The sequence below is a fragment of the Ambystoma mexicanum genome, chromosome 6p, assembly GCF_040938575.1.
Source record: "Ambystoma mexicanum isolate Mex_15411 chromosome 6p, UKY_AmexF1_1, whole genome shotgun sequence".
Classification (NCBI taxonomy): Eukaryota; Metazoa; Chordata; class Amphibia; order Caudata; family Ambystomatidae; genus Ambystoma; species Ambystoma mexicanum.
Window position 1 is genome coordinate 1,543,333,359 of NC_090935.1, and position 26,289 is coordinate 1,543,359,647.

At 42.2% G+C, this 26,289-nt stretch overlaps 1 protein-coding gene across 1 annotated transcript in view; it reads right to left on the bottom strand.

The window, feature by feature from the left end:
* DNAH6 (dynein axonemal heavy chain 6) overlaps positions 1 to 26,289 on the bottom strand; it is a 3,423,448-nt gene that overhangs the window by 345,730 nt on the left and 3,051,429 nt on the right. The window contains exon 62 of the mRNA XM_069626424.1: positions 10,095 to 10,230. Within this exon, the coding sequence (XP_069482525.1) occupies positions 10,095 to 10,230 (136 nt within the window). The remainder of the gene's footprint in view (positions 1 to 10,094; positions 10,231 to 26,289) is intronic.

A 26,289-nucleotide genomic window follows, 5' to 3' on the forward strand; every position in this document is an offset into this window, starting at 1 on the left:
GTGTTTTCTGCAAGCCAGGCGCCGGTAAATATTGCAAGTCCGGCGGAAATCCGCCAATAGCATTGGCAGGGTTACCGCCGGAATGAGGCCCAGTGTGTTGACAGGAGTGAACCTGACCAAGGGATGTCCACAGTGAACTGTTTAGCAATCATTGGCAAGAGTGAACCCGGCAGAGGGATGCCTACAGAAAGGGGCGAAGCCTGAAGAATTGTTTAAAAAGACATTAAGATTCATGAATGCAAGAAAAGCCATAGTGAACCTGAAGGAGGGATGCTGACGTCTGAAAGCTGTCCGAGCCCAAAAGCGGGAGATCCAGGGGTCAAAAGTCATCACCCAAAGTCCATTGAGAAAGGAACTGTTTGTTTGTTTTGTTGAGTATGATTTGTGAGGGTCTGCACCTGGAGGAGGGGGACCCAGGGGTGAAGCCATCACCCAACGTATATGTAGAACAGAACTGTTTGTTCTAAAAGCAAGAGACTTTTGTTGAAAGAGACTTAACCATCAAGGAGCCTGATAGCTGTTACAGAACTGTCGGCTTGTGCTGGGAACGATCGAGTGTGTGCTGTGCTCGGGAGATCTGCCTTGTCCCGTGCTGAAAACGTGGGGAAGGGAGACCCCTGGCAATCACATCCCGACTTATTATTTGTGAAAAATTCTTTCTTTATTGAGAACCCTATAACTAAACCCTATCCCACACTCTTTCTGTAATTAGTTATAAGTTTTTGGCAATAGCTTTGTATTTATTATAGGCCTTTTACATTGACAAGACACCACCAGGACTGCCTTAATTTTCATTTGATGGACGAAGCTTGCTCCCATCTTAGATTTATGTTATGCGTTTTTCCACCCTGCATTTAGAGTTTAATAAACACCCTTGAACTGTGATCACTTGTGTATGTCTTCACTGTTGCCACCATGAGATGCTCACACTAATTAGAAATCTAAATTCTGTCATTTTTCAATCTTCGACTCTTTCTAGATCTCATGTGGGTTTTAGAAAGAACATGGGGACTGCTATGAATGCTACTGTTCGGTCTCATTTACTCCAGGACGTCAAACACAAGGGCAGAGGTCTGGTATACATGGCGTCCCTTGACATGACAAATGAGCTTTACTGTGACATTCAATCTACGTTGTGGACGAAACCACTATAAACGTGTGCCTCACCCGAGAGGGCTAAGTATCCAAAACCATCCCTACAACTGTTGGCCTAAAACAAGGATGTATTTTAGCACCCACTCTTTTTAATTTATATGTAAGCGATATAGATGCTTTGTGGCAAGCTCCTAATATACCCCCAGCTACGCTACGCCACTTCAGGTTACACTGGTTGGCCTTTGCTGATGATTATCTTTATCTTGACAGGAATGTAGTAGGCCTACAACACAAATTGCACTTGTTTTCTACCTATGCTTACTCAAATAACTTACCTGCTGTTGGGGAGAATTCTTAGAAATGTGTTAATTCCCTGCTACCTTAGAGACCCCCAGCACTTTTGCTGAACTTTTGGGGCTTTTAATTTCTAACCAGGAGAGGGGGAGAGCTTTTTCCCCAATCTCTCATTTATTTTCTGTGATTTGAACTCTGTGTTTCTTTTGGTTTTTGAGTCTGACAAACTCCAGAGGCATCATCTTTTAACATTGTGACACACAGCACCTTCAATGCAGTGGCACAGGGAAGTCTTTCAGATTTCCTCAAGGTTTAAATACCCTCTCTTGGATAACTACTGTTTCCAAGAACAGTAAAGTAAAACTGACTTTGCTTACAATTGTAACTTTCTAGACCCGGCACACACTATCTTACAATAGGGTGCTGGAGGGGTTACTTAGTATCCCCCGTGTTTAGTTTCTCATGTAACATTTTCATGTTACACTTTCTACAATTAATGGCTGGTGTCAGTGGTTTACTCGTTACTACCATTGCATGTTTTTACCACGGGCTGCATTCGCAGCTGCAATAAGGCACACATAGGTGCATATTTTGTCAAAATGGCCCCGGTCTTCTTTTTTCCCCCATTTCTTGCTGGAAAGGTCCTTCTTGAGAATTACTCTGCATGCCAAACCAGGTTTGGTCCCTTTGTTCATTTTGTCTTTGGCGGGATTCACTGGTGAAGCCTGCCTCTGGCTCCAGTATGTCTGGCATGGGCAGGAAGTGAGGGAGGTGCCTGAAACTCCCTGTGCTTAATCCCTTGGTTACAGGAATGCACCCTGCTGTGTGATTGACAGCTAGACTGGAATGAATGGGAGAAACCGGCATAAAAGGAAAGGCTTTTTGGCTTGGAAGGCAGAGTCCACCACTGGACAAAGGAATCCGAAGAAGAACTTGGAAGAGATGCCTGCTGCAACTCCTGGACCGTTGGTTTGACCGGTGAAGCCCTGCTGCTGTGCTGAAGCTCCGAATTTGCATCGACTAGAGAAGCCCTGTGAGGACGACTTCTGCCATTGAGTTAGTGGGACCAATCAACCCCAAAGTGAACTTGTCTGGACATCTTCTCGGATTTGGCTGTACTTCCACTGCTGCTGCCACTGGAACCGAAGTGCCAGGGAGAAGAACACCAGATTGAGGGAATCGTTTTTTGTCGGCCCCAAGCTCCAGGAAGATCCTCCTGACTACCAGGAAGCAGGACTGACCAAGCCTGTGCCACCTCAACAGAGTGCTGGACCAGAGATGCGAGGAAAGTCCATAGTGGTATCCGAGAACCACAGTGGTGATATTTGAAAGAGTCGCGAGGAGCTGAAACCCCAAAGTGCAGCTGATTTGAGGTTTGCCCATTTCTGCCGCTGACCTTCCATTCGTAGTGCAGGAGTCCCCCAAAGTCCTCCCTCTTGTCCCCACGATTGAGGCCCAGGAACAACAGGTTCTGCAGACCTACACAGGAACAGATGTCAGCTGGAACCAATTTCTTCTAACCAAAGGTACTGTAAAACTAAGGGGACTTACCTCTTGTTGTTGTAGCCTTGCTAGCTCTCAGTTGAGACTTGACTTGGTTGCTTTTCAGAGTTGCTTGCAGCTATGCACCTCACAAGAATCCCCGCTTGTGGCCCTACATTGATTCTACTTTTTCTACAAAGACTTCTAAAACATTGTGCAAGACTTTTACTTACCTACAAGAAGTGCTTCAGCTCACCTAGACTTTTGTTCAATTATATTGGCTGGCCTGGCTCCCCGAAAGACTCTTCTTACCTCGGACTTTGTGCGTTACCTTTCCTCCAGGAAAGGGTTCATTTACTTTGCATTGGGGGGTTCAAAAGTACTTACCTGCTTCAGAATATTTGTTTAACCTTTACTTTATTCCCAAACCCTTTTCTTTGACACCAAACTCAGTATTGCTCTAAATGTACCAGTGATATATCAATTTCCACAGTGTCCTAGTAATTTAAGTCACCTGAGGATGTAGGAAGTGTATGTGTGCCATCCCCAAAGGGTATCTACTGATTTACTGAAACTGAGAGTGTGTATTTTGAAGTATATCTTTGTGTTACATATATTTACTCCCTCCTAAAGAAGGCTTATTCAACTGACTGTTAAATAAATGTATAATTGTTTAATCAAGAAACCTTGAGTGTAAGAGTTTATTTGAATACTTGTCACTGTAGACCTCTAGTGCTCACATTGACCCCTCTTGAGATAAGCCTAGCTGCTCAGCCACACTACCAACCTGTGTAGTACAGACTTATACCAAAGGTTGGGTTCCTATTGCCAGGAGGTCAACGTTGCTGTAGTTTCCCAAAGGGTACTGCACACAATCCTGCCTAACACAGGCCAACAGCGCTAAATGAAAGATTGATTTTTTTTCGAGTTCTTCTAATCCAAAATCCATGTTTTGGGTATTGGGTGCGGAGAGATTGGATTAGGTCTCGAATGTAAGGTACTTGGGGTACAATGTGTCTAATACTGCTTCCATTGTTATGCGCAAGGCAATTTTAAAAGACAAACTTCAACCACTTATTTCTCATATGAAATGTATTTTCTTCAGAGTCTTCAAATTCACTACTTTACTGATTCTACAATACTATTTAATGAAGATTGAGCCAGTATTATTGTATGGTCTTGATAAGCTAGCTTGTATTCTATATGGTATGCAGAGGAAACTGTGGAAAGGAGTGTTAGTTCTTTCTCTATCCATTCCTTACTCGATTATTCATCACGAGCTGAGCTTAATTTTGTTACAAGCTCGGTTTTCGTGGCGACAATTATCGAATTATGCTAAGTTTATTCAGCCCACGGAAAATTCACTCTAATCAGATCAGAGCGAAATGCTAAAGGACGCATCAATTTCTTTGATTAATCCATATAAGGAGAAGATGCAAGGTCTTTTAAAGGAGGTTGGGTCCTCGAAAGAGGAACTAATTAATCGACCGTGGGTACCAAATCAAAACCTTTTAGACATGACTGGATGGTGACTATTGATTCTATCAACACCTACTCTTCACACACAGAATATGCGCAATCTGCACGGATAAGAGGATGTCTCCCACTTTATTTAGTCTGCCTCCCATGTGACCGGGTAAGGGCTCTTTATATGTGTTTTAGACTGAACTAGTTGGCCACTAGAGAACAGACTAAGCACTGGGAAACCAGCCCTGCACCAGACACTTTAACGAGTTGCCATTTTTGCACAAGAATAGACTCTCAGGAAACTCTCTGCCACTTGGTTATGGATTGTCTGCACTTTGTTTCTTCTAGATTGCGGTGCTTTGCAAAAGATAGTAAATATTTTAATTCTGAATATTCTATGAACTTGTTTTGGGCAGACTAATGTGGGGGCAATGAAATTATTGCACTTCATCACTTTTTAAAGGTTGTTTTATAGTATATGTGTTTTATCTGTGAGGAATGTATTCATGTGTGTATGAAATTATTTTGTGTAAGCTTTTCTGTAAACCATATCACAATAAATAACAAATAAAAGATGTAGAACGGTTTCACAGAACACATTGCACAACATCTGAGAATTGTGCAAAGGTACACAAAGAACTAGCTGCACATAAGACAGAGCACCCAGAGGAAAATGCCTTCATCCCATAGGAGTTTATCCACTTGTATTCCCCCTGTACAGAGGCAGGCTGAGGAACACATTATGCTTAGGGACCAAATGGTTGAACCACCAAGTTCTTTGGATAAGGGTATGTGGTCAAAATGTCGGGGTCTTCAGGTACATGCCTCTGTTTTTATCCAACTTGTTGAGCACTGGGATACAGCGGAAGATTCTGCCCAAAGAGCAAGAACGGCTTCCAGAAATGCCAATGAATGAAAGCCTCTTACTTGTGCAATTTCAAGATGTCTAGTCATGTATGGATAGTATTGATAGCCACAAGGACAGATACGATAAGCTAAAACAAACAGCAGCCCTAAGCATCACACTGCTAAGAGAGAAAAACTCATACAAATAGCCAGCATACATGTGTGAAAAGTGCAAACCCAGGCCATGTCACAACTGCAAATCATCCTCTTCATCCCTTCAGAAGCCTTTTAATGATAAACAGAATCAGACTGTTCATAAAAGAGATCACAAAGCAGGTATGTTGTCATGTGAATTTAACTGGGGGAGAACTGTCCCCAGTGCTCAGCATTAGAGCATGGAATGGTGTTAAATTGGCAACCAAAGAAGACACAGATCTGTGCACCCAAGAGACGGTAAAAGGTGCCCACACACTGACATTGACTCACAGCAGCACAGTCAAGTCTGATGCGGTCCAAGTGTCAAAGGCAGCCCAAAGACCAAACCATGAGCCGTGAGGAGATCGGTCTTGGGTCACTCTATGTAAAACACCAGCTGTGTCCAGAGAAGAATATGCTAGGGATTTAATAAAGCGCCGATGTTGAGTCCCGATGTTGCTTCCTCCTCAAATAGGAAGAGTAATGGTGAGAAGAAGAAAACTCACAATTTAATTTGAACCTCTTGCAAACCTATCTATTCTTCTTCACAAAGCCTACCTCCACAATCTTTACTATCAGCACTAGGTCATAGCATGACTATAACTAGGTCTAATGCCAATCCAAAAGGGAAGTCCTCCTGCCACCACATCTAGGCAGTGCAGTGAACACCTGCCGGATTCAATAATGACAGCCTTTGTCTGAGTGGCTTGGCAAATGTGACGTGGCAGTGTAACGATCCACAGCACGACACAAAACAACACAGCAGTGGTAGAGGTATCAGCCTGAAAATGGCCTCGTTACATCCTTCGGAAGATGGCAAGTCGTAAAGCCCCATAGATATCAGAATGTGACATAATAAGACAGTAAAGAAAAACACACAAAGTCTGAATTAAAGGGGGTGACACTTTTTGGAATGGTGCCTGTTCTGCAGAAGTAGGAACTAAGGTGTCAGAGCCAGTGCAGGTTAATGTGGTAACTTCTCATGCCAGTTGCAATCATGAAACTGTGATAGAATTACTAACTGCTGCATCAGCACACACTGGTGAGATTTATAGATCCAATGTGAGCTCAGTGTCATTTCAAATCATGAAAATCTTGTGAATAACAGCCTTCACTCAAGATAAAGTAGTTAGACATTGCTTTTGATGCAGACCCCTATTACTCTTGAATAGTAAATGCAGTGTCACTGTCCTTAAGATGGATGTATAAATCCCAAATTCGAAAAGAAATCATTAAAGCCCCAGCAGTGGAAGGGTTGAGCTAAAAAATATACAATTGCTTTTCTCCTGAAACCAATCCTGATATGGGTTTATCAGATCCCTAATCATGGCACAACTAGATTATTGTAGCATAATCCACACAAACCGCTCCAAAATCATCTCTCATCTCATCTCTTATCACCTTGATCTGTCCTTCCTTGATAACATACATCACTTTACTCCTCACTCTCTCCATCTCCGCCTCTTCCTTTTCTAGTCCAAACTGCTAGAAAGAGTTGACTAGTCTAAAAGTGGCTCTCATCTTAATCTCTACTTTCTTCTGCCTATCACAAAATCTGTTTTTTTCCTGCAGTCTACTGCAAATGTTCTCCTCCATAACACCAATTCATTTCACACAGCTTGACATGACAAATCCTCTTCTATCCTTATTCTCTTAGATATTTCCGCAGCTTTCGACGGTGTTGATTACCTTACTCTAGTTGGCAATCTACTCCGTTCTCTGGCTCTGTTCCTCGATGGTTCCACTCTTACCCATCTGCATGCACCTGCTCGGTCTCATGTGCCAACCAGACCTATTCTCTTTGGCCCTGCATCCAAGGTGTTTCTCAAGGTTCAGTTTATGGCCCCTTACTGTTCTCCATCTATAGTGTTCTTCTCACTTAACTTATTGAATTCGTTAACCTTTCATGTCATTTCTATGCAGATGACTCCCAATTGTTCTTGTCCTTTTCATCCTTCTCCGACTCCCTCGGCTCTTCTCTCTCTGTATGCCTCTCCTCTGTCCAAACTCAGATGTCCTGCCGTTTCCTTAACCTTAGCCCTTCCAAAACCGATGTTCTCTTTTTCCGGTCAACCTCTCCATCACCTGCCCTTCTCCCACTTTTTTCTCACCCATAGCGTGCATTATTGGAGTCGCATTTGATTCAGCTCTAAACATTCTCCCATCATATCGCCGCCACTGCAATAATCTGCCGGAACCATCTCGTCAACAATCGTTGGATCCATCCTTTTCTGTCTTTTTATGCAGTTAAACTTCTCTTCTCGATTATCGTTCTGCCATTTTATTTGGTCTTCCTTCCTCTTGTCCCACTCCTCTCTGCTTTGTCTTTAATCCTGCCATTTGTCTTCTTTGTCAGCTGCCTCTCTTGCTCCATCTCTTCTCTCTTCTTCCCTTTGATTCTCAACTCCTGTTTTATTTTCTTTGTATTGTCTGTAAGTATTATGATGGCCTTGCTCCTCCTTACCCGTCCTCTTTGACAACTCCTTTCACCCCCCTCCCGGCCTCTGTGCACCAAACCTCTCTAATTTCTTGCTATCTACAAACCCTCCTATTCCCCCACTTGTTTCTGTTCATTCTCCCTCCTCCCCATGTAAATTCTGGAATTCCCTGCCACCTGACGTTCATTCCTCTCCTTTTCGTAACATCTTTGGTTCTCACCTTAAAACCTATTTACTTATGTCACTTTCTTACGCTTAACTACCTCCTGTTTATATACCCTATTTTGCTTGCCTCAAATTTGTTGTACCATTTTTGTAATGTTGTACAGCGCTTTGCCGAAAGCGCTTTATACATTCCAATACAATATAAAAATACAAAAAAAGACTCCCAAACATTTTTCGAGGAGCATGAATCCCAGTTAATAAACTGCACACCCTCATGGAAAAACAAGATTACACAAAAGCATGCTTAAAATCACTCCATTGGTTCCCAAGAAACACAATACAATTCTCAGTACTTTGTGACATGCTCAATGTCTTACTTGGCCAAGAATAACCCCCCTATGTCCCCTTCAAGGCCCCTCAGATCTGTTCATACACTGAGAAATTGTTAGTAGACACTAGTATACATGAAAGCAGATAAAACACAGAGATAGGTTCCTGGGTGTGCCTGGACCCCATGTTTGGAACACACCAGATATATCCTTAAAACCACAACCTAACTTTGACTGCCATCAAGTTAGTGGCACAGTTAGGAGTTGCAAAATTCTAGATGGGAGGAACCAATTCACCCACCAATTCACCAGTCGTCCATCCACTGCATATATATGTCTATGCTTCTTGGCCCTATCAGCATCTCCCTCTACTGCACTTATTAACTAACAGTGATGCTACTTATCCCTCTTATTTTACCTTCCTGTAAATGTCATGCTATTTCAAAAAGGAGTACTCGGAAGGACAAGTGATTTAAATAATACTGACCAACAGGAATGTTTACATGACGTACTAATTGTGCAATCAATTACAAAGGGCCTCATTACGACATTTGCAGAATGGGTTAAAGGGCTCCGCTAATGGAGGTGGACCCGTTAAACCCATTCCGCAAGATTATGAGGTCCCCTTGCGGGACACGGTAAGGACGCCTGGTAAAATGGGGGCTCAAATGGGAATGGGGAAGGTCCGGGCCTGGGTTCCCAGTAGAAGGAATTTCCGGGCCCTCAGAGCTCGGAATGGGCCGGTAATTCCCCATTCAGGGAACCCGGACCCGATTTTGGAGGCAGCCATGGCGCTAATAGCGCCATGGTTACCTCCAAAGTCATAATGAGGCCCAAAGTCTTACTGAAGAGAAACGTGTGACAACATTATTTTCTATGTTACCAATGTCTTGAGAGACAATTAGTTGTCATTGCCTTTTTCAAGCGTCCTTTTTGAGATATATTAAATACATCTCTAGTGTCTTGTTACAACTTATCTCTTGTGTATTATTTGCAGGCACCATCGAGGTCATTCATGGATAAAATAACCTTTAGTCTTACAATTTAGTACATCAACGGTTTTCAATAGATTGCCACAAATATCAAGATTGACCACTTGACCTTTTGTACCTATTAACTAAATTTTGGTAGCCAAGGTACACAATGCAAAACTGGAGGAATGAATACCGCCAGCAGTAACTGTCATCTACCTCCAGCTGTAATTAAATTCTCATTAGTGAAGGGGAAATTACCATCCACCCCTAATCCACACTGCTAAGTAATAGCTGGTGGTTAATACCACCAGAGTGAGTACCAAAAGTGCTAAAGATATAACCGGAAGAATTATTTTACAGTTAGTAATTCCCTGTATGGAACAAAATGCATCCAGGCTACGGATGTATGTACCACACAAAATATGACCAGTTTTTAGTTGCTTTTAAAAAGGATTTATTCATTACTAGATGCTGTTATATAAAGAATGTGTCATGTGTAAATATCACACACACTGTGTTGGGATTTGCAATAGGCAATGCTTACATAGCTGCCGGAAATGCAGAAAATTATGTGCGCTACTGGCTGTATTGTTATAGCTAGCACCAGTGCTAGTTACACAGGCTGGTAATGTGTAATTGCAATACCGTTGACAGTATTGCCAGGTGAAGTGGAAATTTCAGTTGAGTGGTAATTTACTGCTGGAGGTATCTTTTCCTGCATTTAAGCTCTTTTGTCGACTGGCTACTCTGAGTTATTGGTAGCATAGTGGATTAGCTTTTATCACAAAACATTAACTTTGTACATGTACCTAGTTTAACAAAAATTGGTTTCGATAATATGTCCTTCTTAATGTCTTTGAAACACAGGAGACTATCTTCCAAATCACAGCAAATGTGCCACAAAGTGTCTGAAAGCCAAGGCGCATCTGGCTTAACGGGGCGTTCCTAAAAAGAAAAAGAAATAAGTTTCAATATTCATATAATCTTTTCAATTCACATTTTTTCCAGACAGTCTGAAATGTGGATGAAACATTAGGACAGAAAGAAGCAAATGTTACTGTTCTACTGAAGCCAAAGATGCCTTCCCAAAGTAAGGCGGCCTACAGCTATAGAACGTGACAACATTAAACTTGAACATCTTTACTTCTTATGGCATATACTCAGCTTGTAATAAGACAGACTCGAGTTTTGACATTGGTTTGGGATGTAATAACACACATATATTAACACACTGTCACACCGAGCTGAAAATGGAGGGTGGACATTGGGAATGCTTACAAGCCTAAGAACAAGTTGTACCAGAATGACTATAGTAAGCAACAATTTCTTACTCAATCCCTCTGGCTCTCTTGCCACCCTCGGGGGGGACTGCCGTCCCCTGCATCCCCACACCCATGGAATACCTTTAAAGAAGGCAAGCTGCTCCATATTGCCACACTTAACTCTTGCGCTGCTGTCAAACACTCGTCTGACATTTGCAAGCTCCTTGAACGCATGGATCTTGATGTGCTTGCCAGTCATCACAAAGACATGGTTCAAGGACAGCTCTGTCACGAGCTTTGACATACTCCTAAGGATACAAGATCCTCTCTGTGGCCAGGCCCAAGGGGCAGGGGGGGGGGGGGAAGTGGCGTTGGTCTTCCAAGAATGGATACCTGTGTCCATCATCCCACTTGGGCTTATTCCTCCTTCAAGTGTCTTGTCTGCAGGCATTCCCTCTCTCCTAAATCCTTCCTCCTTATGGCCACCTTCTATCAACCACCAGGACAGTCCACACTCTTCCTCTCGGAATGGGCTGACCTGGCCTCCTCTCTACTTTCCTCCTCCTCTCAACTCATCCTGCTGGGTGACCTCAACATCCATCTGGACTCTCCTGACTCCTCAAGACCCTTCTGCAACCTATGCGTCTCTCTCTCTCCCTGCCGATCTTACACTCTGGCTCTACGGACATTGCAGGCCACACTTTGGATGTTTTCATCTCCACTGACATACCTCTCTCTACTCCTCTCACTGCCTCTCTATCTTGGACGGACCACTCCCTTCTCTCTTCACACTTGAAGCTCGCCTCTCCTCTTGCATCGGCACACCTGGTGGGGCAACTTGGCTTCATAGTCACCAAAACCATGAAATGAGTGACAGCGGCTGCCTTTGCCTCCACCTACTCTCCGCCTCCTACTCCTGCGGCTGACTCTCACCCTGACACAGCCCTTGCTACGTTCAATCTCTCTATCACTAACACCCTTGACACTCTTACCCCTGTCATGAGGGTTCGACTGAAGCCTTCCAAAAAGTGCAACTCTTGGTACGACTCTGATCTGGCTTCCCTTAAACAAAAGTGTAGGACAGCTGAGCGGAAATGCAATTCATCAGGCGTACCCTCTGACAAACTGGTCTGCTGCCTCCTTGAAAGGCAATACCGACTCTGCATCCACACCAAGAAAAGAGTCTTTATTCATGCCTGCATCTCTGAAGCATCAAACAACACAGACAAACTTTTCAAAGTCTATAAGGAACTGGCCAATCCTGCAGAAACCTCCTCCTCCTCTGTCACACCCACCCAGGACCTTTGCTCTACCCTGGTTGCACACTTCACCGCAAAAACCCAAGACATCCTTTCTTCTCCCACTTCCTCACCACATCACACACCTACACCTCTGGATCCTCCCTTGGCACCTCCACCACTTCTCCTATCTTCTATCACTCCCATCACACATGATACGGTCAGCATACAAGTCCGGTCTATGAAGGCTTCATCCAAACAGGTGGACCCTTGCCCCTCCAAAACCATTAAGGACAACATTGACTCTCTTGCTCCAGCCTTGGCTGATCTCTGCAATCTCTCTTTTGCCACTGGAGTTTTTCCAACTTCTCTTAAGCACTCCCTTGTGCACCCTCTCCTTAAGAAACCCTCTTCTGACCCCTCCATTCCAGCAAACTACCATCCCATCTCTATCACCCCTTTCCTGGGCAAACCCCGGGAGAAGCTGGATATCTCTCATCTCACCCTCCACACTGAATCTGCTGGTTGCCTCCACGACCATCAGTCTGGCTTTAGAGCATCCAGGGCACGGAAACTGCTCTCCTTAACACCTGTGAAGACCTGCTCTTAAATCCTGACACTAACACTCCCTCTGTCCTCATTCTTCTTGACCTCTCCGCTGCCTTTGACACAGTAAACCACAATATCCTGACCGCATGTCTCTGTGACACCGTGGGAATCAGAGGTCAGGCTCTGGTGTGGTTAACCTCCTTCCTCTCCGACCGCCCATCCCAGAAGGAATTTGGGTCCTTTCTCTCCTCTATTACTCTATCAACCTGTGCCGTTCCCAGGGCTCCAACCTATCCACCTGGTTCTTGGCACGTGTGATTGCCACTTTCATCTATAACTTCCAGCACTACGCGGATGACAAGCAACTCTTCTTCAGGCTACCCTCAGCCACCTCCTCTTCCTCACTCATATATGACTGTCCACAATTCAGTCATGTTGTGCTGCAAACGACCACTGCCTCAATGCCAGTAAGACTGAGATTGTGCGCATTGGGACTCCTGCTCCCACTTCCCCACTTCACTCTGACCGGCCTTCCTTTGCCCTGTGCCCGTACCCACCTGCAAGGCAAAAAATCTTGGGGTCATCTTTGACTCCACTCTCTCCTTCTCCACTCACATTTCGGACATCTCTAAGAAGACCAACTACCAGTTGCACCTCCTCAGAGGTATTCTTCCTTTTCACACCTCCTCCCAGTGGCTCACTGTCTCCAGAGCCCTGGTTCGCTCAATGCTGGATTACTGCAACAGCCTCTTTCTTAACCTCCCTGCCTTCGCCCTGCGCCCTCTGCAACTCATCCAAAACAGAACCGCAAGACTTATCCTTGGCTTCAAGCCCAGGGACTGCATCTCTCCGGCACTGAAATCCCTCCACTGGCTCCCCGTGGGTGCAAGCATCAAGTTCAAGACCCTCTGCATTGTCCACAAGGCTTTTTGGGGCCTTGGACCTACCTATCTGAAACAATGACTACCTAAATACTGACCTTCTTGAGCCCTCCGCTCCTCTACCTCCAACCTTCTGGGAGTGAGCCGGTTCTCCAAGCAAATATTTGGAGGGAGATCTTTATCTTCAGCAGGGGCCTCCCTCTTGAATAGCCTCCCTGACACCCTCCGTCTTGAGCCTGATCTCCTTAAGTTCCGGAAACTCATTAAGACATTCCTCTTCTCCTCCTCCTTCTCTCTCGCTCCTCTCTGGCCGCCTGGTGTACCTCAGAGTCTCACAGGTCCCAGGTACTGCCGCCAGTCCTCTCGCACTTGCCTGGAGGCCTTGCACTCCGCCTTATCATCACTGCACTTGGTCAATGACCCAAGAGAGTGGCATCTCTCTGCACTTACCCCAACCACTACCGACTGAGCACACTTGGACTGCCTCCTAACCCCCCCTTTAACCATCTGTGCACTTGCGTGATCTGAACATACTATGCCTGAAGATCGTCTGTTCTTGTTTTTCCCATCTTCCCTCCCTGCATGGCGGCGCATTAAGGCACTTGGAAAAACTGCAGAATTGTCGACAGGCATATTTGCTATTACCTCTCTGTTAAATGTGTTATATGCACTTATTATGCCTGTGCAGACTACCATTGTCTCAGAATTTCAAGGACTCTGAACGACTGTTGTTTTTCCCCTTGTTCCCTCCCTCCTTGAGCGCTATGAAACACTTGCTTTGTGTATAGGCTCTTTACAAATAAACATTACCATACCATACCCTTGAGAGATTAACAGTCCCAAAGTTCGTAAATGAAATGCCATGCATAGGGTTTATCACCACAGATGTAGGTAAATGGATCTGTTATCCATCTGTGTTTGAAATCATGATTATAAAGTGGTTTGTGTAATAATAAAATGTGAACAAAACTAATGTTAATAAGGTGTTATGGGAATCTCTACATCTGCATAGAAGGATTCTAAACCTTAGTAAACTGCAGAGGAAACCATGCAGAGGAACAGGTATGCAGAGAGTATTGATAGCATCAGGTTTAAATGCTGCTTCAGGAGGGCCAAAACTAGATACAACTACTTCCCTGTCACAGGAGAAAGAACATGAAGAAATAATCCAGAGATACAAGATATAGCATCTAGATAGGAGTTCATGTTCTTGTAGGTGATCAAAAACACGTTCAAATCCCCTAAACTGCCTTTCACAATCAACATGACCACTCACAGCTTGCTCCTGTTCGAACAAAAGGGAAGATTAGTTTGGCTGTCATTTAGAAATGTGGCAAAGAAGGCTGTACCGTGTACCTCCTGGTTAAGTTGGACATCTAAAATAAACTTGCCATTGAAGGAAAGGTGTGTGTAGCAAATCATGGTGAGAGTCAAAGGTGTAACGAACCCCCAAATTAACTCACTCTTTTATCTTTGTATGGGATTTATAAAGTAAAAACTAAGCTGAGAACCAACTGAGCTCTGTATATAAGGGATTTGCATTTGTATTATTTGAAGAACAGGAATGTCAACTTCAATCAGAAATGACTTGCAATAACACATTTACAGATTGCAGAAGCATTCCTCAGAAGGATTCCTGTACAATAGCACAAAGAAGAGAACAAGTGATGAGAATGTGCATGAGGGTGTGAGCAACGTGGGTCATATGTCATTGACAAAACAAAAAATATGAGAAACGGGTGTTTTACAAAGGTAATATTAGAAGGGCAAATGATTCAAATTAAAGATGACTGTACAAATATACAAAATTACATTATTAGGCAGCATTGAAGAGAATGGTGGAGTCCGATAGAGAGAGGATCGGTGAGAGCAGTTGACACTCCTCTCTGACAGATCAATTAAGTTTAAGCTGAGTTTGAAGAGACCACAATCAGTCTACCTTTAATTGTGATTGGCAACGCGTTCCAATGAAGCAGGACAAGAAGAGAGAAAGAGCGGAAGTGAGAGGAGGAAGAAGTAGTAGTTTGCTGAGCCTGTGGGTGGATATTAGATAGTTTCTAGAGTGGAGAGTGAGAAAGGGAAACATCTTCTGAATGTTGAGAAGGTTAATACGAGTAGCACAGGTGATGGTTGTGATCATTGTTGCAGTCAGAATATGCAAACAAAGAGGACCCCAAAGTTGCAAGCCTTGTACGAGAGAAAAAGACAGTCACGATGGAAAAAGATCTGAGAGCAATGAGAAAAATTACATCCGTTTTGTGAAGAGTTCAACATGAGGGAGCAGAGAATCATCCAGTGACAAACTACAGTGAGACAGTTGGTTTTCTATTCTAAAAGGCTGGTGTGAAGGAGGGAAATTAGAAAAAGATGGTAGTGTCACCGGCAAATCCTTTACACAGACCTTCCTTCTTAAGGAATGAAGAATGTGGTCCACAGTATTATGAACCTAAAATTTGCCTTTACCTAATCATCCTAAAAAAGACTGCATGTTGGGGTTTTTTGTTCTGTTTTATTAAGAAACCAGCTGATATACCCGGTGTTGCCGGTGTTATTATTACGTGAGAACAACATGGAGATTCCTGAGCAGCATGATGGGTGACATGATGGTGATGGTACCAACAACTACAGCCCTAAAGTTCAATATTACAAAATTACATTTTCATTGTAAGGCTTGTTTAGAAACAACATTTTTTTGTTTCCCTTCATGGTGAAAATGGTGTATGGCTTCGTCGGCGAGCACCATTTCGCAAATATCCTCTGGAAAAGTAATTTGACCTTATGTGGCAAGCATTTGGAAACTTCTGGAATGCTACCTGCCTTCACCATCACCTCTACGGTCCATTTGCCCCTCATACATTTTTTGTTTCCCTTCACAGGGAACATGGTTTACGGCTTAGTTGGCAGGCCACAACCCCACAAACTAATTTTGACGTTTGCTGAAATCCAGGGAAAGGGGTGGGGTGTCCAAATGTCATATAGCTAGTAATGTCCTGACGGTCCTAACAGGTAACTATGCAAAATGTGATGCAGATTGGTGAAACTGTGTGGAATTGTATAAGGGACAACGTTTTGCCAATCCCCAAACCCACACATTTCTTTTTAATTGTGCTGAAATACAGGGAACGGGGTGGGGTGTCCAAACGTCATGTAGGCAATAATAATGCAAAATCAAAATATAGTGCAGATTGTTGAAACATGTGGAATTGTATAAGGAACAACGCATCGCCAAGCCACAAATCCATAAAACCCAGAGACTTTTGCTGAAATGTGGGGAAAGGGGCGCAATGTCCAAATCTTATGTTGCCAGTATTGTCAGAGGGACCTAACAAGTGAATGTTCAAATTTTGGTGCAGATTTGTGAAACCATGTGGAATTGTATAGGGAACATATGCAAAGCCACAAACCAACACCCAGATTTTCACTTTGCTGAAATCGGGGGAAAGGAGTGAGGGGTCCAGATGCCATGTAGCCAGTAATGTCTGGAGGGTCCTAACGGGTGTCTATGCAACATTTGGTGCAGATTGGTGAAATGGTTTGGAATTGTATAGGGAACATACACACAGCCACAAACCCACACCCAAATTTGCAGCTTTGCTGAAATCTGGTGGAAGGGGTATGGTTTCCTGATATCATGTAGACCGTAAAGTCTGGAGGGTCCTAACAGGTGACTGTGCAAGTTTTGGTGCAGATTGGTGAAATGGTTTGGAATTGTATAGGGAACATATGTACGTGAAGCCACAAACCGGCACATCCACACATTTTCCCTATGGAAAGTAGTGGCCATGTAGTTATGGTTAAGTTGCTGTTTCCATAGGAAGAGCACTTTTTGGGCGGCTTATAACTTTGCTCTCCCTGGACGGATCCTCACCAAACTTTGCAAAGAAAGTATATGGGTCACTCTGAGTTTTTTTGCAAAGTTTGGTGAGGATTCGTCCAGGGGGGGTAAAGTTATAGGGGGGGGTCCCAAAACTTTTTTTTTTCCATAGACTGAATGGAAAAAAACTTTGCGCACGGACACAGGCCAAACCGCTGGACGGATTTAAACCAAATTTGCAGCAGGAGCGGGCTTGGTCCCGAAAGCGTGCTTTTGCAAATTTGGTGTAAATCCGTCCAGTAGTTTTTTATAAAATGACCAAAATGTAAGGCAAAAAAATTAGTGATATCTGTGTTCGCTTCGCAGACGTACTTCCCTGTTCGCTCCGCGTACAGCACCCCGAATGGCCCATGGCCTTGCATCATGTCCGCGGACATGCGACGTGTTCGCTGATTGGACGGCAAGGGGCGTAGAGCGTGTCAGATTTTTTGTGGCGCCCGCCATCTTGTATTCGCCGTCGACCGCTTACAGCGCAGTGAAACGTGGATAAAACATTGTATTTAGTGCCGTGTGTTGGTGTGTAAGAGTGTTTGGGGAGGGTGGGGGAGTATGAGAAAGGTTCAATGTTTTGTTTTTTTATGTGCTAGACGTTTTTGTTGCGTTCGATTTGTCCGCGGAGAACACAGCTGTTCTGACATTTTGTAAATAAACTAAATGGTGGGGTGTTTAGAGGACAGAGTATGTGTCATTTTTGTTCGCAAGGAAGGTAAAAATTAGCTATGAACACTCGCAGTGTACTTAATTGTTCCTAAATACACAAACTGGGGGTGTCCTCAGGACGCTGTCCGTATTGTAATCTGTCTAGTTGAATGTGTTCTAAGTACACTCGCGGTGCCCGAAATGGTTGCAATTACACAAAATGGGGGTGTTCTGATAACGTTGTTTGTATTGTTCGTTGTCAGGGTGAAAGTGTTTTAAGACCACTCCTTTTGTCCGCTAATAGTACAATTTCCTATTGGCGTCAACTGACTTTTTGTCCACTAAAGAAACGATAAATCCGGCTGGTGTGCGCTGACATTATGTGATAATCCTATGACTGGCGCTTTTGACCTGGCTGACTTGTTTTTGCGACACTAAATCATATCTCCCGCCCCTAAGCCTGATATTATCAAAGCATTCATATTCCCCGCCTCTCTCCGTGACGTTACAGGGTGCGTCATCAAACGCGCCCAGTCGTCTCCAGTCCTAAGTGACTTTACACAGAACCCGGAAGACAACACATATTATGTCACAACACAGCTCGCCACAGTTCGGAATATGAAACAGTGATTTAAAAGCAAACAGCAAGATTGTAAATTTTGTAAAGTACATTTATTTGACATCAAATGTTTAAAGAATATTCAGCAATTTGCATTTGTCTTTGTTGTCGATCCGCAAAAGTTCATGTTGAGGCACACGATGTTCCTTTGCGGTACAGAGGGTGTTAGATCAGCTTACAACTCAGTGCGCCACAATTCGGAATATGAAACTGTGGTTTAAAAGTAAACAGCAGGATTGTACATTTGGTAAAGTACATTTATTTCACATGAAATGTTTAGTGAATATTCAGCGATTTGCTATTGTCTCTGCTGTCGATCAGCAAAAGTTTATTTTGAGCCACGCGTTGTTCCTTTGTGGTAAATAGGCTGTTGGTTTATGATAAAAGCAGTAAATGGTTGCTCTGATAATTGGAAGGTTGCTCCAACAACGAGCCATTAGACCACCCTATTGGTTGGTATGTTGTTTGTAGCCGCTAGTACTGCGTAAGGGCATATTGGTCCTTGGCGATTGTCCCATAAAATGGTGAGGGTCATAAAGTTGCATATTTGGACCTGCACCTGGCAGTTGCAGACCCCATCCTCTGGAGTCTGTAAATCGTGACATAGGCAAAATGGGGCCACATACCTGTTTTAAAAAACATAAATTAGTCTCACCAGCCAATCTTCATTAAAAATCATCATTTTATTTATTAGGGCGTGAAACTATTTTCTATCGAAGAAAGTGCAACGGAGTATGTTAATAATAAAATAATCATATTTTCCCATTCATATAGCGCTAAGAACCGTGAGGTATCTAAGTGGTGCTTATTATTAACCACGGTGTGTGGTGCTCATTTATCGACCACGGAAGAACGAAAGGCTGAGTTTGGCCTTGCCGGGATTCGAACTTGCGTTAGCAAGCTCTGCACGGATGTCAAAGCGAGCGTTGTACTCGCTGTGCCACTTGACAGGCTACAGTGAAGTGGCACAGCGAATAGAGCGCTTAACCGCCTATAGACCGGTTAAATTATTTCTATTAACCCACCCTGTGTCGTATGCCTTTTTCAGAGCCCTCTAAACGACAGGGGATCAATTCGGCGGTGATAGTGCGCGGTAGAAAACATTATGCCACTTTCAACTAACAAGTTCAACTTGAGCGGTCTTTAATGCTACGCTATTGTAATTATATTTGGTATAAAATAATCTAAAGGGTTACTTACAGTACAATTGCAATTTCCATTGTCTACGAGTAGTGCAGTCCCAAAATACGACTCCGCGTGTGCGAACCATCTTTCGCATAGTGATATAATATATAAAAGTGGTTTGTTTCAGAAATTTCATCCTTATCTTCTCTTACGTTTTAGCAACACTCCTTCAAGAGAAGTCTTTCATCACAATCTCTGTCTGTCAAGGTCAAAACACAATACAACCTTATAGTCCGCTTCGTGAGCCTCTCCGGGGCCCGAGAAAAAAATGGAAGCAGCTGACCTTCACTGTGAATGAGCATAAATTCTTACTTTGCAACATTCTGTGTAAAGCCATCTGTGAGAAGTTGGTTTTTGCACGCCATGTTTGTATATTGTTTGCGTGATATTAAATTTGTTTAAGGGACGTTATGGTTCTAAGTACAGCCGAAAGACCTCTGAAAATCGCAAGTTATGGTAAGCTATGAAAAATAACTCGCGCCACCACCGTGCACTGCTAAGACTAACACCCAGGACATCAAAGATGACATCGCAAATGTCATTGATGAAATCACTGATGACATCACATGTGTATGTACTTTTCATGGAATTTGTGTACTAGGGATTTTTATTATAATGTTGCGAAAAAAGTGTCAAGGATATTGCAATAAATATCATACCGTTATTAGTGCTTTGAACGATGCATTGATATAAATAGCATTGTATTATGGGATTCTATCTAGTATACTGAGCTACTAATGGAGAAACATAGCATTGTGTGCAGAGTACAAGATGAAAGTATAATATTTGTAATGTTAATATGTTGAATAATGAAATGATAATTGTCCTGAAATGTTCGAAAATTCACAAAATGGGGGTGTTCTGAGGACGTTATTCGTATTGTGTGATTGCTTAGCTGTATGCAATTAGGGAATAGCACAGAGAGTAAAGTGGACGCCGTCCGCGGACACCGCGGCTGTTCGTGGACAGGGCGTGATACATTCGGGTTTTTCCAGGAAATCCAACATGGAAAGAAGACTGTACGGATCAGCCAATCAGATGTCGAAGTTGTGGATTTGTGTTGAAAGAGACTGTGTGTAGTGAAGATGGCAGAAGTGGAAAAAGTCAGGGTGTTGGTGCTCGGAGATATGTTTGTGCATGGTTTACAACAGTACGCTGAATGCAGGCATGTTGCAAAGAACTTTGATGTGAAAGGAGTGGAGGTGGTGTGGAGCACTGTGCCTGATTGCAACGTACAGGGAATTGTACAAGTTTGTGAGGATATGGCCATGATGAACAGTCTGCATGTGGTAGTTTTGCACTATGGTGCTTTCCATTTGGGCAACGTCAGTGCCCCTACTTTGTTGGCTGATTTGGAATGCTTGGTTCAAGCCGTAATGAAGATCCTTCCAAATGCAAAAGTAATTTTTTCTGGATTACTACCTAGGGCAATATGGGACAATAGTTCTGTTTTTTGTCCTCAGCAAAACATTGCTAGGTGTGTCATCAACCGAGGCATGTGTGCCTTCATGCTTAGAGCTGGTATGTTCTTCTGTAATAATGAGAATATTGATGCCAGTAAAGCTGTTAATTTTAAAGAAGATGGCATTTCTTTATCTTTTACGGGAAATGCCTTTCTATTTTGGAATGTAAGGGTTGCTTTGGAGAAGGTTATGTGAAGATTTTAGGAGTAAAGTAAGAAAAAAAAACAAGAAAAGAAATACAAAATAAAAGGTGTTTGTCAAGCATCTGTAAAAAAAAAAAAACGTCTCTTTTCAGAGCCAACTTCAAAGAGGAAATGGGGCACACTATTTAAATGTACATTCACCACGCTCAGATTTTCGATATGTCCGCGGACATGGTGGTAGTCCACGGACATGAAAATCACTACGAGGGGTTAGTATGTTCTATGTTACATGTATATGAAGTCAGGGATATTATGGTTAAGTTGTGCTACTAAAAACCTATGAAATTCAGTGAAAAAACTTTGTTAAAGGGACGTTATGGTTCAAAGTAAAACCGAAAACCCCCTGAAATTCGTCAGTTATGGTAACATAAGCAACCATAACTCGCGCCACCGTGCACTGCTAACACTAACACCCAGGACATCAAAGATGACATCACAAATGTCATTGATGACATCACATGGCTGGCTCTCCCTTTTTATCCTTTACTGACATATCGAAGCCACATAGTTTTCTTCAGTAACAGTCAGGAAGTAAAAATTGAAAAGGTACTATATTTGTAGACTTAGGGTCAAGTCACATCATATGAAACATATACATAGCAGAAGACACAGGCTTGAAAGAGAGCAATCCTTTCTGTGCATGAAGATAATCATTAGGGTTATCAGCACTTTCTCATAGTTTTATTTTTATTACTCTACCTTCCCTGTATATGCTCTTATTTGTATACATTATACTCACTCTCTTTTCCTTTGGGTGCAGTCACATCATGTGATACACATACATATGGTAAGTAGCAGCTTTGAAACAGAGCAATAGTTTCTCTGCATAAAGACAATCAGTTAGGTTATGAACTCTTTCTGCTACTATTTCTGCTATTTTGTTTACTTCACTGTCCCTGTATATACTGATATTTGTATGTGTTGTTGTCTCTTTGTGTTTTGTCTGTAATAATTATGTATTAAGTGGGTTTTATTATCTACTTATTACATGTTTCACAGAACGCAAAACTCTAATAAGAAAGCAGTTATCATTTCAGTATTCAACATGGCAAGATTATGAATATGGCACCTTCATCATGTATGCTGCACACACTGCCTATGTTTCTGCATGAGTAGCTTAGTATACTGGATAAAACTTCATAATAGAATGCTATTTATATCAATGCATTGCTTAATGCACTAATTAGCTCATGATATTTATCCCAATGATCCTTGACAGTTTTTGGTCAACATTAAAAGAATCCCTCCCACAGAGTTCTCATGAAAAGTAAATGCACATGTGATGTCATCAGTGATGTCATCAATGACATTTGTGATGTCATCTTTGATGTCCTGGGTGTTAGTGTTAGCAGTGCACGGTGGCGCGAGTTATGGTTGCTTATGTTACCATAACTGCTGAATTTCAGGGGTTTTTCGGTTTTACTTTGAACCATAACGTCCCTTTAACAAAGTTTTTTCATTGAATATATATATATATATATATATATATATATTGCTGTAATTTGCACTTAGTTTATTTTTACAAATGGGGTGAATTTAACTTATGCGTAAATTGCACATCAAATTAGGTGTAAATGCTGCTTTTCTTCTGCAAATAATTCCTATATAGATGTACCAATGTAACTATAATTTTAAAAAGCACATTAATATGGTGTTAGTCACTAAATTGGATTTCAATAAAAGTGGCATGTACATCTTAACTTAAGCGATGACAGGAAATGGTCAAAAACTAGTGAAGGCAGAAAAAACAGCAAGGGACACTCAACTTACACTAGGGAAGAAGAAAAGTGGCACTTTCTTGTGTCTTCATTGCAATAATTGCAATAACGTCATAAAAGGAAGCTATGTCAGACATCTCCGCTCAGGTGCAAAGGTCAAACTAAGGGATTTCGCTACGTGCGATTCAAGTACACTTATTTATGGACTTAGTGTTGTTCCTGTGGGATCCATTATGTGGATCAAACTTCCCACTTGAAATGAGCATAAAAGTAATATCCGCACAAGACACACCGAGTCACCAGTTGCACGGCACTTTATGACTCTGAGACCTAACATATCACAATTGAAATGTATTATTCTTGAGTTAGTGCACAGGCCAGCAAGAGTGGCTTATATGGGCAAGAAATTGAACCAGAGAGAGCTCTACTCTATAGAGAAGTTAGACAGTCTTAGCCCTAATGGAATGAACTAGGATTTACATTGGGGATCCCTTCTCTAAGCTCTATATTGTTTGACTATAATCATCTCCATGGATGTTGCAATATGTTACATTGTTCTTATCCGCTTTTTCATTGCATTATTTGAAATCACATATAGTGAGCATCATTGACTTCAAACTTGTTTAAATGGAAGGGCTTTTTTCCCTTTTTTTTAATAACCCCCCATTTCATACTACACTTAGAAGCGAGAAAATATCTAATTGACATGCAGGTGCTGTTTAACTATGAGTGGAGGACCGGCCAGCAAGATATATCGGGTATATTCGTTTAGACCTACCCCAAAGGGAGAGGGTTTCTTCCATCTTTTCCACCTCGTTCAGCCCTCTATTTCATAGAATACTCAGAAGCGAGATAACATCAAATTGCCTAATTGCCATTTAGACACTAATTTACTTTGAATTAAGGACCGACTAGTGAGATATATCAGGGTAGAATTCGTTTTATTAACCAACTCCAGGGGGGGGGATTGGTTGTCACAATGTAACACTGCATACTTTGATTTATGAGTGTATTTAAACTTGTATAGCTGCTAACACCGTGGGAGCTCACACACAGCAGCGAGCGTCATTGTCTGGATGACCTTTCAAGTAAGCAGCCATTATGCCACCATGCGTACGACGGCTGCAGATTGTAAAATACAGAACGGCTTGTCCGTGCTCACAGGAGGCAACGTGTTTATCTGCACCACCTAAACATATATTCTGGATTGCCTTTTAGGGCCATGTTGGTTTCCAGATAAAGAAAATAGGTCACAGACTGCTCATTTTTTAGCCAGAACACCCGAGTGTACGAAGCAATTCTTTGGATGGTTGTTGTACAGATTCTAACAAGGTAGTGATTCATGGCCTAGCTAATATATTTCCTTCAGTAATTAATTTTGCTTTCCGGTGACTTTATCACTCTTTCAGTCTTTACAACATACTGGATACATTCTCAGACACTTTTTATTGACAGGGTTCCAGTGTTCCAACGGCTTGAATGGGGCACAAGTAGAATATTTCATATTTCATATTTCCAGCGATAGACCCTCACCAGGTAAATACGTTGTGAACTAATCATCAGAGATAAACACTGGTATGAGTGTTTGATATTGATATATAATGCACATCTAAATGTGGTAATATACACATCTAATGTGATAAACATATGTTTTGCAGATTCTACCAGGCTAGCAAGAATATTAATGGTTAAAGGAAGATTGATTGCTCCTGAGGAAGGGAATGTCCCAGAACCGTATGGAGTTTATGACGATTGAATCATGTTTAATGAGTTTCTGTACAATATCATATATGTTTGAATGCTTTAATGTGCAACAAAACAAGCAAATATAATGATTCCTTTTTATGCTAAAACGGAGTGCGAGTGATTCTGTACACCCATAGAAAGTTTGATATCTAAAGATAGACTTTAACTGTTGCAATACAATTTAGATTCCAAGTTGGGGATCATAGACTTGAAAATGGACACTTAGAAACAGAGGTTTTGACTGGTACACAGCCGTAATAGTTGTGCAGGGGATGTGAGTGTCCCACAGACAGTGGGCATTTTTTTGCCTTTTCAAATACTAAGCAAACCGTAGTGGGTTGGCTGGTGCGTAGGTACTGTTCCGGTTTCAAAGTTGAGATATGGATTGTATGCTGTCCTAGTTTGTTAGATGAATATGTAGACCTGGATTTAATTCAAAATGAATTAATGCATGACACTATGGTTTCTTATGAAAGGTATGAATGGAAAATGAAAATCACTGGATTATCACAGAATTGTTTGGTTTATAAGCAGGTTATGTAGAATGCATGATTGGTTTAATGGACACAATTTGAAACAAATTGTGAATAAGATTAGGTTTTCATCTTAAGAATGGCATTGTAAGGATGATGAAGAAATTTGAAATTTGATTTACATTTGCACTTGTACACCATATGTATTGATTGATATTAACTATTTTAGTGGCCTGCAATAAATATGTTATGATATGCTTACCAACGTATTTTTACCACAATAAATAAATCCAGATGTTGTTGGTCATTGACAGCAATGTTTCTCTAAGAGGATCAGTGTTTTAGACTGGTGGGTCACTTTGCTTTGCTTGGAGGGAGAAGCATTGTGTAATGTATTTGGCAGAGATACTATTTCTGGAACAAAATGACAAATAATCGCATTTTCTTTTTTTTAAAAAAAACTTTTATTTATTACTTGCAAAGGGTACAGGACAGTAGGGATACATTCAGCATTATAAACTTTAGCATATTAAGTACAGACAACTATGCAGACAAGAAAGGCCAAGGAACACAGGTGCATTACTGAGTTACAGTTTGTAAGACATAACACATTTCAGTTAGGTTTGGGCAAATCAGATCACAGAGGTAAGAGCGGAAGGCCTCCCAGGCATCTCGTGGTGTGGAGTGGTAGGGAAGGGAAGAAGCATAAAGGTCTTCACACTCTTGAGCCCACAAGTCAATGCAGTCAGACATTCTTTAGCGCTGGGGGATTCCTGTCTTTCCATTTCATTACGATAGCTTAAGATAGCTCTATTCAGGATCATGCATGCCACATATATGAACGCGCAATACGTTTTATTAGTAATTAGGGTCTCGCTCAAGTGGAATGGACAATACCTGTGAGATTATGGTTAATATACGGTCCCAGTAGTCCTCAATCCGTGGGCATGCCCAGAACATGTGTAGTTGGTCTGCAGGAGAGTGTTGGCATCTTGGGCAGGCCTGAGGTTGTGTATGAGCCATCTTTGAGAGTATGGCCGGAGTGTAGTACAGTCTATTGAGAAGCTTGAACTGCATACATTTGAAGCGAAAATTCAGTGAGACCTTTTGAGAGTGCACACACGCGAGTCCATTGGTTATCTGTAACTTTGGAG